Source organism: Moschus berezovskii, chromosome 24, assembly GCF_049115385.1.
Source record: "Moschus berezovskii isolate FMDL1 chromosome 24, NW_MosBer_1.0, whole genome shotgun sequence".
In the NCBI taxonomy this organism is placed as follows: Eukaryota; Metazoa; Chordata; class Mammalia; order Artiodactyla; family Moschidae; genus Moschus; species Moschus berezovskii.
In genome coordinates, this window is record NC_142483.1 from 40,043,284 (window position 1) to 40,058,574 (window position 15,291).

At 39.1% G+C, this 15,291-nt stretch overlaps 1 protein-coding gene across 1 annotated transcript in view; it reads left to right on the forward strand.

Annotated features, from left to right (window-relative positions):
• The window catches only part of ARL8B (ARF like GTPase 8B), a 52,678-nt gene extending 39,055 nt beyond the window's left edge, over positions 1-13,623 (forward strand). The window contains exons 2-7 of the mRNA XM_055414368.2: positions 1,306-1,386; positions 2,836-2,909; positions 3,544-3,637; positions 7,009-7,076; positions 7,373-7,443; positions 12,673-13,623. Coding sequence (XP_055270343.1) covers positions 1,306-1,386; positions 2,836-2,909; positions 3,544-3,637; positions 7,009-7,076; positions 7,373-7,443; positions 12,673-12,722 — 438 coding nt within the window. The 3' untranslated portion in view covers positions 12,723-13,623. The remainder of the gene's footprint in view (positions 1-1,305; positions 1,387-2,835; positions 2,910-3,543; positions 3,638-7,008; positions 7,077-7,372; positions 7,444-12,672) is intronic.
• The last annotated feature ends 1,668 nt before the right edge of the window (positions 13,624-15,291 follow it).

Genomic DNA, 15,291 nt, shown 5'->3' on the forward strand with positions numbered 1-15,291 from the left:
CCATTTCCTTCTCCAATGTGTGAAAGTGGAAAGTGAAAAGTGAAAGTGAAGTCGCTCAGTCGTGTCCGACCCTTAGCGACCCCACGGACTGCAGCCTACCAGGCTCCTCCATCCATGGGATTTCTAGGCAACAGTACTGGAGTGGCTTGCCATTGCCTTCTCCTGGCCAATGTTAGGGCCTTTAAAATAGTCCTGTTTGTTTAATGAGCCCTGTGTTGATATATTTCATATTCCCAAGTCAGATCATTTGAGAAATATTTTGCAAAATACATAATATATAAAATCAGTATTAATATGACTCATTAGGTGTATTTCACTGGAGGATATAAAGAATGAGAGGACAGACATATGTGCTTGGGTGAAGAGACTTGGTTCAATATCAAGAGTTGATAAAAGGCAGTCAGTATTGTAACAGAAATAATTACTTTCTAAAGTTTATTTCAAATGTGAGAGATGAACCACATTTCTAAACATTCCAAATTCTTGATATGCTATTTAGAATGATATATAGATAAGCTGCAGTAATTTGTGTGATCCTAATTTATTTCCAATTGGAAAAAAACAGACTAATGGAAAAGAATTGAGGACTCAGATATAGAACTGCCGCTATATGAAATTTGCCATTTCACGTCAACCTAGTCAGGAAAGTGTGTGTTTATAGATCCATTTGTAAAATGGACCTTTGTTACACTGTGTAATCAAATTCCAGATGGATAAACATTTAAAAATATAAATAGTGTTAGAAGATACTTAATTTTGGTCTCCGACAGGAAGGTCATAAACCAAAAAGAGAATGGAGTTGAATAGAATAGAATCCTACATAAAAGGAGGATCATCTTTATGATAAAAACATTTTATAAGCATTATTAGAAAGCTGACTCAGAAGAGCAACAGTGAATTTTAACAGTGTTGTCAATGTAATTTCAGTGCTGCAAATAGAAAACTTTGACCATTTGCTTCTGATTTACTTCTGCCTTGTATACAAAAATGTATGTATAGGTGGAGGAAATTTACATAACAGATTTCTTAAGTAGTTGTACAGTATTTTTCTTAAACTTAAAAATATGTAAAATTTGCATTAGTTTCGAAAATATCTTTAAAAAGAGAATGTCTGTGAATGAAAAAATTGCATCTCTTCAAAATCTATGGCTCTCAGGAGTATTTTCTTAAGGTTACCATCACTAAAAAATTAGTTATTTGCTAATATGGGTACAGAAGTAATGTTGATGTGAAATGTTGATTATACAGTGTTGCAGTTTTAATAAGTAACAATTAGTCTAACTTCAAATGTTTTCTTTCGTTCAGTCAGGTCAGTTCAGTGAAGATATGATACCTACAGTGGGCTTCAACATGAGAAAAGTAACTAAAGGTAACGTCACAATAAAGGTACGTCAGCTGCTTGCCATACTTGATGTAAATTGTTAGCACATACAAATTAGGATTTTTTTCTGTTTCTTTGGTTTTTATATGAGTATTGGCAGTTTTTAATTGGGCATGTTCCAAAAGAGTGTAAATTAATTTTTTTCCTTCTTTCTTTAATAGATAAAAATGTTTAAGTGTTGAAATGTTAAGTCCCATAAAAAGCTTTGTGTGTGGGTTGGCAGAAGTAATATTTGGGATTTAGATGTTCCTAGGAAATAAAAATCCCACCTTCAGAGTGTTTAGAATGTAATATTGCATATATTTCATGAATAATTTATGTTTAAAGGGAGTAACTGTTTATAATATTGGTAATTTAGTATCGTATTTATGGTAGCAAATGTAGTAACCTAGTTTTCCCTTTCTTTGCTACTAAGCCCTAAAATTAAAACTATAAAACAGTAAAAAGTTAACTAATTTAACATAATTTTGTTTCTAGAATAAGTTTGATAGGTTTGGGTTGTGGACTGTTGGACCGGTTTTTGATTTATTTGTATTATTTTTGGCTCCTTTGTTCATGTGGGGAGTTTTGCTTCTATAGCCTGAACCCTTATGGCCTTTTTACCCAGTTCTTGTGGCTCACAGAAGCTGTTTACTAAATTCTTTCTGTAGCTTATCTAATGAAGCTTCTAATGTCTCACGTGTATGTCATTATGCATGCGTCCAGTGTCTGTAGCTAAATTGGAAGCCTTTTGAAGATAAACATGACTTAAGACCTTTACATAGCCCTACAGAGTAGCCATAATAGTGAAATGACTGTAGTTGGTGGCTTTCATATGGATAAAATAATTTTATATAAGAAAAGCACCTAGGTAGAAATTGCCTGGAGAATCCCAGGAAAGGGGGAGCCTGGTGGGCTTCCGTCTGTGGGGTCACACAGAGTCGGACACGACTGAAGTGAGTTAGCAGCAGCAGCAGCAGGAATATTTTCTGTGTTATATACAGAATAATTTAAAATGATTACATTCTAATATATATACCCCATCAGACAATTAAACTTTAATAGATTCTGAATGAAGCGTTTTTTTTTTTTTTTTTCCCTGTTGGACTTCAAGTGTGGATGATGCGTGATCATGCAGATTCTAAGAGTACTATTTTTAAAAAAATAGGTTTTCAGTATTGGAAATCTGTTGGTTAACAGGCAAAGAAAGTATTGCCCCAAAATGAAATCTTTGCTCAGGCAGCACCTGTTAGATCTATTGTAAACGTATTAAATACGAACTTCAACTTCAGAAATGGCCCCAAGAACTTCCAGGTCAAGAACTTGTTTGAGCTCAGATTTTTCCAAAGCAGTTTGGCTCTAACATTGTGGAGCTGAGCATATCTGCTTCATTTTTTCCCCTTCCATCTGCCGCTTTTTTCTTCACTGTGTTATTTGAAATATTGTTATTAAGATTTGTCTATCTTGATTTGAAGATTTGGGACATAGGAGGACAACCCCGCTTCCGGAGCATGTGGGAACGGTACTGCAGAGGAGTCAATGCTATTGTGTAAGCTGCCTCCCTTCCAACCCCCCCGCCCCCCGCCGTCCCCCATCCTCCCTTACAGTCAGTTTAGGTTTCAAGGGAATAAGTCATTTTTCATACTTTTAAAGGCTTAATTTTCATTTCTGGCAGTAAAATCTTTTTTAGGTATTTTCTTAGTATAATTTCCCATTAACATCAGACTTTAAAAAATTAATCATCAAAGGAAAGTTTTTTTCCCTCTGTGTGGCTAAGAGCTAATGGATATGCATGTTTTACTGTCAGGTCTTCGCCCCCTAAAGAACAGTCTATTTCTCTGCTTGTTTTATTGATGTGTAGTTGCTTAACAGTGTTAGTTTCAGGTGTACAGCATAGTGATTCAGTGTTTTTGCAGGTTATATTCCATTATGGGTTAGTGAAAGATAATGGGTATAATTTCCTGTGCTATATAATATATTCTTGAAGCTTATCTAATTCTGTCTTTAGTAGTTTGTATCTGTAGGACAGTCTATTAAAAAGTATTTTGGGGTGACAGCCTTTTAAAATCTAGGAGTTAATTTTGATCAGCCGTTTCAGTAGTATAAGAAAATTAAAAATTTGTTCATCGTGATCATCAAAGAATACGGTGGAGGCATTTTGAGATCACTTCTTTTTTTTTAAGTTACATGATAGATGCTGCAGATCGTGAAAAGATAGAAGCCTCTCGAAATGAACTACATAATCTTCTAGATAAACCGCAGTTACAAGGAATTCCAGTAAGTTTGGTTAATTTCACATTATATGATTATAATATTTGTAGTTACATTATTAAAAGTTTAATTATGTATTTTTGTTAATTATGTTTGAAATCAGTAGAGTGTCTTATTTGTTTTAAAGTCTGGACAGCTTATATTTACTGAGTATCCATCATATGCTGGGCAGTGTGCTATTTACTCATTTCTTAACAAGCTGTTTAGTGAACTGTATGTAGTAGAAGCACTGCTTAGGCCTGGGGAAATAGTAGTGAACAGAAGTAGACAGAAACATGCTTCCTGCCATCATGGAGCTTATGGTTTAATAGGAAACTAGGTAGGTGATATGAAAATGGCTTGAATAATGCAGCTCTGATAAGTGCTGTGAAGGAGAGATACAAGGGGCTTATGGAGTTATAAGTTACAGGGCAGATTTGATATAGTTTGAGAGATGAAGGAAAGATTCCCCAAGAAGTTCTACTTGAGCTGAGATGTGAGGGATGTGTAGGCATGTGAGGGATGTGACAGTTGGAGGAAAAGAGAGTTGCAGGCAGAGGCTCTTAGGCAGGAGGAAGTGGGGTTTGCGAGGAGGCTGGTGTTTCTAGAGCGCTGAGCAGAGTGGGTGGGTAGAGCATTGTGAGCCTGTGACAGCAAGGGTACTTCAGGAGGCTGTGCTGGGTGGGACTGGGTGTTTTAAATGCTCAGACTTATTATCTAAATCACTCTTATTTCAGTTTAAAAATGGATTGCACAGGGACTATTCCCAGGTGGCGCTAGTGGTAAAGAACCCACCTGCCAGTCGAGAAAATCCCCTGGAGAAGGGTATGGCTACCCACTCCAGTATTCTTGCATGGAGAATCCCTTGGACAGAGGAGCTTGGTGGGATACAGTCCATGGAGTGGCAAAGAGTCAGACACAACTGAAGCAGCTTAGCATAAGGAGGACAGTTTTAGGAAGCTGCTGAAACAGTTTTCAAGTTCAAGACAGTTTTGAACTTGTCTTGGCATAATAGAGTACCATGGATTGGGGTGGGCATAGACAAGGTTGTGAGAAGGAAATAGATGTGGAGGCTGTTCAGGAAGACAGTCCACCAGACTTAGCAGGGAAGATAAACAGAATAATTCCTAGTTTCTGGCTAATACGGTTAGATGGAAAGTGGTGCCATTTGTTGAGTGAAAGAATGCTGGAAAAGGCCCAGGCTTTACCCTCATGACAAGGTCATGAGTGTCAGATCCCTGAAGTATGTTATCTCAGCTAATCATCACAGTGTACTGAGGCTGATGGTGTGATCCCTCCTGGTAATGGTTGTTATTTGCGCAGGATCACATGGCGACTAGTGTATTGAACAGCCAGGTTTTGGATCTGTTTATTTCTTACTTCAAGGCCTGTCCTTTTTCTTCTGTATTAACTAGTTCTGCATGCTGTTGTTCAGTTACCTAGTCATGTTCGACTCTTTGTGACCCCGTGGACTGCAGCACGCCAGGCCTCTCTGTCCCTCACCGTCTCCTGAAGTTTGCCCAAATTCATGTTCATTGCATTGGTGATGCCATCCAGCCATCTCATCCTCTGACACCCTCTTTTCCTTCTGCCCTCAGTCTTTCCCAGCATCAGGGACTTTTCCAGTGAGTCAGCTGTTCGCATCAGATGACCAAAATATTGCATACCATAAGTAAAAAAAAAATTCTGTTCCCTGTGAGAGTTCTTAGTAGCAAACAGTAGAAAGCTGTTTAAGTAGAGAGGAATTCATTGAAACACTATTGGGTAGTTTACAGTCTTGAGAAGGCTGTCCATAACTGTGTTGAGAAAACAGTGGAACAAGAGAAAGCTGAGCAGCTGCTAGGACCACATCCAGATTGACTTCATACAGTAAGTCTGGTGACCCCACACAGTTTGGGAACACCAGACACAATTGCTCCAGTTGGAAGGTCATTTAGTTGATGCCCCTTCCGTAAAACTGGCTCTGCATTCAGAGTTTTGGTTGATCGTAGATTATATGTCCATTCTCTAGCAGAAAGGAAGGCTGAAAAATAAATTATCTACAGAAGCAAGTGGCTTTATTGGGAGGCAGAGTCATAAGGTGGAAGATTTCGTTTGTTTTTTTTTCTTTGAAAGACTTCATAAATGTATGAAGAGGACTAAGATGGCAGGCAATCCCAAAACTGAGAACTGATCACAAATGACTGGGATGCATTTTTTTTAAAACTCACATAGATCCAGGTTGAGAACCTGGGGTGACTTAGTAAGACTAGTGAAAGTGTTAGTCACTTAGTTGTGTCTGACTCTTTGAGACCCCATGGACTGTAGCCGTGAGGCTCCTCTGTCCACAGGATTCTCCAGGCCAGAATACTGGAGTGGGTTGCCATTCCCTTCTCCAGGGGATCTTCCCAACACAGGGATCAAAACCTGGTACTTGCATTGCAGATGGATTCTTTACCAAGGGGTAAGAATGGGAGAAGGGTGCTGAGATTTGGCTTTTGGCTCTCTGACCCCTACCGTTTTAGCATTCTTTTGAGAGCTCTTGGTGCTCCTTGCACTCTGTGTGTCTTTTCTTGGCTCGTTCTTCTTTGTGAGAATAAGAGTCTAGGGCCTGTGAGTAGAATCAGTCACAGTGTCCGGAATTGAGGGTGGGGGTGGGACTTGTATTAAGTGAAAGACATAGGTTTGACACGTGTTTGACGAGGCGACAAGGTAGACATGGTGTGCACTTTCTTAGGCTTGGTCAAAGCTACAAGTTCTTGGAGAACATTGACTCAGAGTAAGGATGTTATCAAATACATTATGTGTACTCATAGATTTTGCTTTTTGTAAGGCAGAAAGGAGATAACCTGGGAAAGACAGAATGGTTTTGGGATGCCCCTCTCCACTTTCCTCTTTTTACAAAGCACATCTAGTAATCACAGGACTCGTTTGTTCTCAGAGTTGACGGCTATTGTATTTATTCTGATTCCCAAACTTACCCATTGTCTTAATATTTATACATGATATTTTATAGGATGGATGTAGAATTTTAAAGTCTTATTTACATGTTTACTGTTAGATTAATGCCTAACAGGTAACAATGGAAAATCATGCCTCCACCCTTGGCAGTTAAGATCATATTCACATTTTGGTAAAGATTTGTTAAGAAATAACAGAATGCATACCATAGACTTAGAATATCTTAAATAGAAGTTGGTAGCCACATATTGAACTAGGTATCTGCGTGGCATTAATAGAAGTTAGAGTAAATGCTTATTTGAATTATGAAGTGAAATGAGATAGGCCACTGGTCATGTAAATATGCTTTTAATACTATGGCATGCAGTAACCTCCCAATTTTACTGTGTATACATGTGAGTATGTGTCTTTGACGTTTTCTTACATAAAATTTACTCCAGTGACTTTTCTTTTTAAAGGTGCTAGTACTTGGAAACAAGAGAGATCTTCCTAATGCCTTGGATGAGAAACAGCTAATTGAAAAAATGTATGTCTTAAGAATGAATGATGGGTTTTTTTAGAAAATTGGTTCTATTTCGCCCACAAAATGTACCATTTTTTTGTTTTGTTTAGCTTTGCTCCATTATTTAGTAATGATTATAGCCCTGTTTTGGGGTAGATAAACTTGACATACTAGAGAAGTAAACCCGTAAAATTTTATTAGTAATAACATAATTTATTCAGTATAATCATTTAAAAGAACAAGTAAAATTGAGCATAGAGTGATATGATGACAATTGTTTTAAAAGCCCAGACTTACTTTCCTGATTCTGCTTATTACAGGAATCTGTCTGCTATTCAGGATAGAGAAATTTGCTGCTATTCAATTTCTTGCAAAGAAAAGGATAATATAGGTAAGAAATGACTGATATTTGTGGAGAAGTTGATATCAATAGAAGGGATATCTCATTCTTTTTACTGTTTATTACCTTTATTTCTGTTTACTTGATTTCTCCTATAAAGTAGTATTGCTTTTGCCTCAGGTAAAAGAGGCATTATACTATTTAGCAACAAATACAGTATCCTGAATCTGCTCTATGCTATTTAAAGAAGTAAATGCAATAAAGACATGAAATTAATTATGTGCTATCAGCTTATTGTATTTTTGCAGAAAGAACTAGTGTCTAACTCTGCTTTATAACAGAATGATGTTCTTGAAATAAGACTTAACAGAAGTTGGTTTATAGGCACTGTAAGGATTTTTCATTTATCAAACCAGTATATTACTGCAGTATGTTAGCACTCGCAAGTATAAGCCAAAAATAACCCTTTACCTACTTAATGTTCTGTATTAATTTCCTAGGACTGCGAAGTACCGCAAACAGGGTGGCTTAGAAACAGCAGAAATTTACTCTCTCAGGTTTAGGAGGGTAGAAGTTTGGTATCAGTGTCAGCAGGGCTGTGCTCTCTCTGATGGCTCTAGGGGAGGATCTTTCCCTGCCTTTTCCTGGCGTGTGGCTGCCAGCAGTCTTTGACCCTCCTTGGTTGTAGCTTTGTATCTCCACCCTCTTCCTCTGGCTTCAACATGGCTTTCTCCTCTGTGTGTATGTCTGAGTGTCTATTTTCTCTTCTTACAAGGACACATGTTACTGGATTCGGGCCAACCCTAATCCAGAATTACCTCATCCTATGTCTGCAAAGACCCAATTCTGAGGTTCCGGGTGGATGTGAATTTTTAGGGGTCACCATTCAATCCAGTACAGTATCCATAAAGAATAAATATGTCTGACTCAACTTCAGTCTGTTAATTTGGTGAGGGATTATTTAATTAAAGTGTATTGGCATGGAGAAGATCAGAAGGTTAAAAAAAGAAAAGAAAGAGAAGTGTTTGACAAGATGAAAGGCTTTTCAGTGTTAGACAGCTGCTCAAGTGAAAAGACCAGTAACAGTGCAATAAAAAATTCTCCCTAGTAAAAGATAACTTTGTGACAAAAGCTTCTCAAGCTGTCTTGTCTGGTATGACAGACTCCACTGAAGTCTGAAAGGAGAGTTTGATGCGTGTGCCTTGAAGCAGATGGGTAGGAACCTAGGAATTTTCATGGCTCCTTCACTTCTCCCAGTTGGTGGTCACTGGTGAAAAATTTTCACTCAATGGGTCACTGTAGAAAAAGAGGCTCTCCATCAGGGCTGCATAGTGGCTAGAAATAGCATGGGCTTTGGAGTAAGGCAGCCTCAGCGTGGAACACCTGGTCCTAAGTTACTTTCTCATTGGCCTTGGGCTGCTGCTGCTGCTGCTGCTGAGTCACTTCAGTCGTGTCCGACTCTGTGTGACCCCTTAGACGGAAGCCCACCAGGCTCCCCGTCCCTGGGATTCTCCAGGCAAGAACACTGGAGTGGGTTGCCATTTCCTTCTCCAATGTGTGAAAGTGAAAAGTGAAAGTGAAGTCGCTCAGTCGTGTCCGACCCTTAGCGATCCCACGGACTGCAGCCTACCAGGCTCCTCTATCCATGGGATTTTCTAGGCAAGAGTACTGGAGTGGCTTGCCATTGCCTTCTCCGTGGCCTTGGGCAGAGCACTTTAACTCCCTGATTTCTGTGTTGTACTCATCTGTAAAATGGGGATGGTGGCAGCAACTTCAAAACTCTCTTACAGGACTGAGTAAAAAAAATGAATTGCAGTGTTTAACTTGTGGGGAACAGCAGGAGTATATTCGTTTTCTCTTGCTGCTGTCAGTCAGAAGCCTGTCACTGACCTCATTGAGCTAAAGTCTAGGACTAAAATTACAGACGTGCTCCTTCTGGATACTGAGAGGGGAGAATCCATTACTTGGCTATTTTCCGCTTCTAGAGACTGCCTGCTCTCTTGGCCGATGGCTCCTTCCCCATCTTCAAATTCTCTCTCACCATTCTTCCATAGTCATTTCACCAATTAAAAGTGTATATCAGAATGAAATGTAATAAATCAGTAGTGCCAAAACAGTGTTTAAAAGGTTTTTTTGACACTTTTTCTTTAGCCTTTATTCAATATGTATTGTTTCTCACCGTACTTAACTTTTTTCCCCAGTCATTTCTAGTCTGTATCTCAACACCTGCCCCTTTCCCGTCACACCTGCCCCTTTCCCGTCACACCTGCTCTAATTAGCTTATAGTACTGATGTTTTTTCTCACTGATTCTGGGCTTCCTTTAAAGACCACCCAGAGCCGTCTGAGCCAACTATATTGCTGATGCACACAAACTCTCCTCTGTTAATTAGATAGAATAAGTGACTTATTATTTTGGGATCATCTAGCTCATTTGAGAACAGACTGTTCCAGCACTTAGGGTTACTTCAACTTTATTTAAAATGTTTTTCCTATGTTGAGGGGAACTCTTGTTAAGTTTTAAGCTGTGCCCCCAAGAGAGCCTTTACTTACACAGCAGAGGTTTTCACAAGAGGGATTATTTTTCCCCTAGAGACATTTGGCATTTCCCCCCCGGAGACTCTTCCGGTTGTCTTAATGAGGAGAATGATGCTTGCATCTGGTGGGTGGGGACCAGGGTGGTCCTAAACATTCTGTCGCCTCCAGAGCTGAAAATTGCTCAGCCTAAAATGTCAGTAGTGGCAAGATTGAGAAACCCTGTTCTATACTAACCATGATTTTTATTATGTTGTGCTATTCTGTAAATCCTTTATTCCCTTAAATTTTCTCTGGAGTTTTCTGACACGGGGGAGGGGAAAGTGTTGGGGTAGAAAAAACCCTTGTTTTCTGCTGTGACAAATTAGTCAGATACTTTGCTCATTTATGAAGGAAATGAAGGAGAACTGGTGAGACCTTCTTAATGGTCTTTAAGCCTATTCGTCACAGTTTACTTCAGAGCTCCATGGTCACCAGGTTTGTGATCGTAGAACTCCTGGTTCACTTCATATTATTATCAAGCTCAAGGAAACTGATCCACTGTTAACTGGATTCAGAATTAGTTTGTAAAGCCTGTTTATTTGGAGCAAGAAGTGCAACAGCCAAGTCAAGCTTCTTGAGTAAAAAATCTCAGAATACTAGCCTTAATTTCAGCTTTTGTAATATATTTTAGTACCAAATTTACGAATTTTCTAAATTGCTCCCCAAAGTATTCATTGCACACGGGTTGGCTTGTATGTTACACTTGCAGCTTTCTAATGGGGAGCGTGAGGTCCTTTGGTTTCATTATTAATACATCCTCAAGCTACGCATAGGGTGGAGTATTTCAGGGAAGATGGTCTTTTTGAAGATGGTTGATACTTGTGGCCTTTTTTATCATAGACATAACTACTACTTCATCTGAATATTTTACTTTTTGCCTTTTAGTCTGCTCTTAAGGATTCATCTGTCTTTAGGGTATGACTTAAGTCCGGTGTCCATAGGTTGGTTGGTTTGTTTTTACACTGTATTTCTTAAATATTTAAAACTAGTCATTTCACTTTCAAATTTGCCTTTCCCTCCTTTCAGTTCGAGTGATGGTGGCTTTGCTCATATTACACACTGCTGTCCTCCTTTTAAAGTGCAAATAACCTCAGCATTGTTTCCCCGACTCTGAACAGGTTGTGTCTGTTCAGATCTCAGCTCTAGGCTCTTTATATACAGTGTTTGGTTTACAGTTTCTGTAAATGAATGTTAGCTGGAAAATTGGGAGATTGAATATTCTCCAGGCTTGGAGAATCCTTTATGCTGGTAACACATTTTAAAGAACTCAAGGGATAGTAATTCAGTGTTTTGATTTAGCTGCCTTCCTCTGTCAAAAGTACTTTTCCTGGCTATTCTCAGCCACTGTAGCTTCAGTTGCCACCTCCATGGTGGTATCTTCATCTCTTCCTTGGATCTGTACAGCTAAAACTACCTGCTGAATGTCTCCATGTGTTAACCTTCTGTACCTCAAACCTGATGTGCTCACTGCTGAATTCTTAGTCTTTTTCTTTCCCAAATCTGTTCTTCCTTTAGCCATTGGGTTAGTCAGCAGCTCCATGATAAACACACACACTTATTCAGGCAAAAAGATTCTTTCTCACCCACTGCATTTGGTCAGTCCTGTTAGTTCTGTGTTTTAAATATGCTTCCCATTTTATTCCTCTGTTCTTACAACACCCGATTTGCTTCAGGCCTTCATCCCTTTGCTGTTCGTGTTGTGAATGATCAGTCTCTATACCGGCAGCCCTCCCAGGTGCCCTCCTCCATTGCCATTGTTGAACTTGCTACAGTGAACTTAACAGTTTACAATAAACAGTATAGCTTCCCTGCTTAAAATTCTCTAATGACTTCCTATTGACTTGAGAATAAAATCCCAACTTCTGAGCCTCTTAGAATGGCATGTAAGGGTCTCTGGCTCTCTCCAGGCCTGTGGTGCTCAACTGAAGACAGCTGTGCTCCACAGGGGCTGTTTGGAGATCCCTGGAGACATGACTTGTTTTCACAGCTGAGGGTTGGGTGGGGGTGGTAATAATGGCGTCTTGTGGTCAGGGTTATAGATGCTGCAAAATATTCTACTGTACACAGGAAAGACTCTCCCCTCCACCTTCCTAGCAAAGAATATCCAGCCCCCAACATCAGGGTGAGCTTAAGAACCCCTGCTCTAGCCTTAGCAGTGAGCGGCATCCCTTCCCCATCCTTGCGCTTCAACCACCTCTTATCACTTTTCATCCATCCAGAGCTCTACATAGCTTCCTGCCTTTGTTTATTCTTTTGCACTTCCTTGTGCCCGGAATTCTGTGAGGGCCATCCTCCAAACCCAAATGATACTTGCATATTTTCCAACTATTATATGCTAAAAATCCTTTGAAAGTGGAGAGGGGTCCTCCCATCTCTTTGCATTCCTGGAACTTCACATATAATACCTGGTCTTACAGCCAATCATTAAACTTCTGAATGAATAAAGGCACATGCTGTTCTGTACACAGTTTAAATTTTAAATTGGAGACTGTTCAGTTCCTCCTGTTTCCAGATTAACCTCTCAAAGGTCCGGTAATGAAAAGTAGTACAGATACAGGTAGCTCTGTATTGTAGTAGAGAGGCACAGAAGAGGAGGGCAGGCCTGACGTGTGCTCTGAAAGAGCCGCGTTTTAAGTACTGTCTCTGATGTCTGGTTTCTTCACTTTGATGTCTTAACATCTTCCCTTTTTTCCCTCCATCTTTAGATATCACACTTCAGTGGCTTATTCAACATTCAAAATCTAGAAGAAGCTGAAGCATCTCCTGAAGTCTTCCAGTCCTTCCTGGCTCTAATCCTAGAATTATTGTCCGTTCCTCTGAAGTACTTCCCAGAATACGGTCCTTCCTAAACCCAAGAAATTGCCTTTTTCAGAGTTTATTTCTCATGTGCACTGCTGAAGATGTGTCTCCCTAATCCTTCATAAAGAATCAGCTAGAGTTGTCATGATAAAGTCAACACACACAGAAAGACTTCCTATATATACTTGTCTTTAACAGTGTGTAGAGCTTTTTTTTTTTTTAAAAAAAAAAAAAAAACAAAAAAACACAAAATGAAACACACTTTTGACCATCTTAAATCAAGAAAAATTGCATACTTCTGTTCTGGTCTTTCTGGGCCAGGTTTTTCTATTGGTTTTCAGTACATGTCTATCTATGATATTTCATTATAGAGTCCAGTAGCTTAATACTGATACTGACTTGATACAGCATGAAGTTTCTAGTGCCACACACAGTATTTAGCAAACCTTTAGCCTGATTCATGTGGGATAGAAACAAAATGTTTATATATCTCACAAGTGCATGTGAAATGTATAACTACACCTTAGGAATTTTAAAAAATGGTCTGCAAAGAGTGAGCAGAGGCACCAGATCAATTTTGTTACTGGTTCTTTACACTGGGAAAATCTTAGGCAATGAATTTTAAACACATTCTGCTCTGTGAGAATTCTTCATCTCCAGAAAGCAGTTGGGGGTACAGGAGGAACTGAGGCATGCTGTTTTGTATCTGTCCAGATCATTACTTCTATATTTTTTCTCCTTTTTTTCCTCCTGGTTCAACACACTTTTTTAAGGGGTTGGGAATTGAAGATTTTCTCAAAAGCTTTCATGAATTTAGAGCATTCCAGCCAATATAATAAAACGTGTTAAGAATGTCAGACTGTTCACACACCTGTTTGTTCTTTCTCTGTCCAGTTATTAAACCAGTGTTGCTGCATGACACTTAACTCTTGACTTTTTATATTCAGTCATAAAGTTGACTTTCAGCACAACAGATACTTAGAGACAAATAAAAAGTCTTATTTTTCTCTCTTACCGATACAAGCTTTGGCACTGTTTTGTCTGGTGCCGTTGGACATCCTGATTATTGTGACAACTCTAGACCTGCCTGCTTTCTCTGATGTAATCATGCCCAGTGTCCGCAGGTTGTTGAATAATCACAGAGAGCGGAGGAACCAGTGCTGTCTATTGTTTGCTTCTATGCTACGGAGATGTGTACAGACTTCATGAACATGTTCTGTAGCTTAGTGATCTCCACACACGTAAAGGGACATATGAAGACTGGATCACTTATAAATCGTTACTTACATAACCCACTGTAGTAGCTAAAAGTCTGTGGTACACCTGCTTATGTGTTGCCTCACACTATGTGTGATTTTGTTTCTTTTGTTAAGCAGCACTCATGTAGACAGTGCATTTCCAAACGTGTTGAGCACTCAGAAGTGCAGTCAACTGTGAGTTCTTTTAATGATACCAGTTTTAATTTATAGACTGCCATGGCCTTAAAAATATTCTGTACAAAATACTGCACCGTGTTGCACAGACACTACTTGCTTTCCTCCACTCACATTTTTATGAGTAGAACCTCAGCTTTTAAAATTCTGTTCTTACTGTTTGATGCATGTTGCATACTTCCCTGGTGGGATGGATGGTTCTGTAAACAAAGGGATATGTAAACTTGCTACTGTGTATCAGCACCATTAATGGTCATTGTGAACCATTACAAAGAATGTGGCAACTTGCTCGTGCCTAAAAGGAGGAACCAGAACTAGAATGTGTGACTTTGCGGGGACCGCATAGGTTCGTTAATTGACCTACAGCTAAACCGTAATGTGTTTGTATGTCTCTTCATTGCTTCCAGCATTTCAAGACATCCAGACACTACTACCAACATTTTCCTGTGCATTAACTTCTGCATGTGAAATCTAACAGTTACCGAACTTTGTAAATAAGTGAATTTTTTTAATTTAGGTGGATGCATTTTTTTTGTCTGTTTACTGCTCTTCTCAGCTTTATTCAATAAACTTGCATTTTGAGGGTTGTATTGACAGTTTGAACTTAAAATATGCATCATGATGGAAGGTACTGACACACTGGAAAGGGGTTGGAAAGGTACCATGAACACAGTCTATAGAACATGTGCTAGAAGGAAATCAGCTCAGCTCTCAAAGAAGTGGGTCTGTGGGCCAGTTGAAATAACCACTTAAATATTCACAGTACTGACATTGCGATTTGTGGAATGGGATGGAAGCAGTATTACTTGTAATGGGCTTCCCTGGTGGCTCAGGGGTAAAGAATCCACTCCCAATGCGGAGACTTAGGTTTGATTCCTAAGTCGAGAAGATCTTGGAAACTGTCATAATACACCAAATTTAGGACTTTTGAAAATAAGTGGCAAGAGCTAGTTAAGCATTTTGTAATCCAGTTTTTACAATCCTAAGAAAACTATTAATAAACTGAAATTACAAGACATGTCTCCTTACTGACTGTAGTTCCAGAATGAAAACATTTTATCAAAGTATCAAACGTGGTTTTCCCAAAGAGGC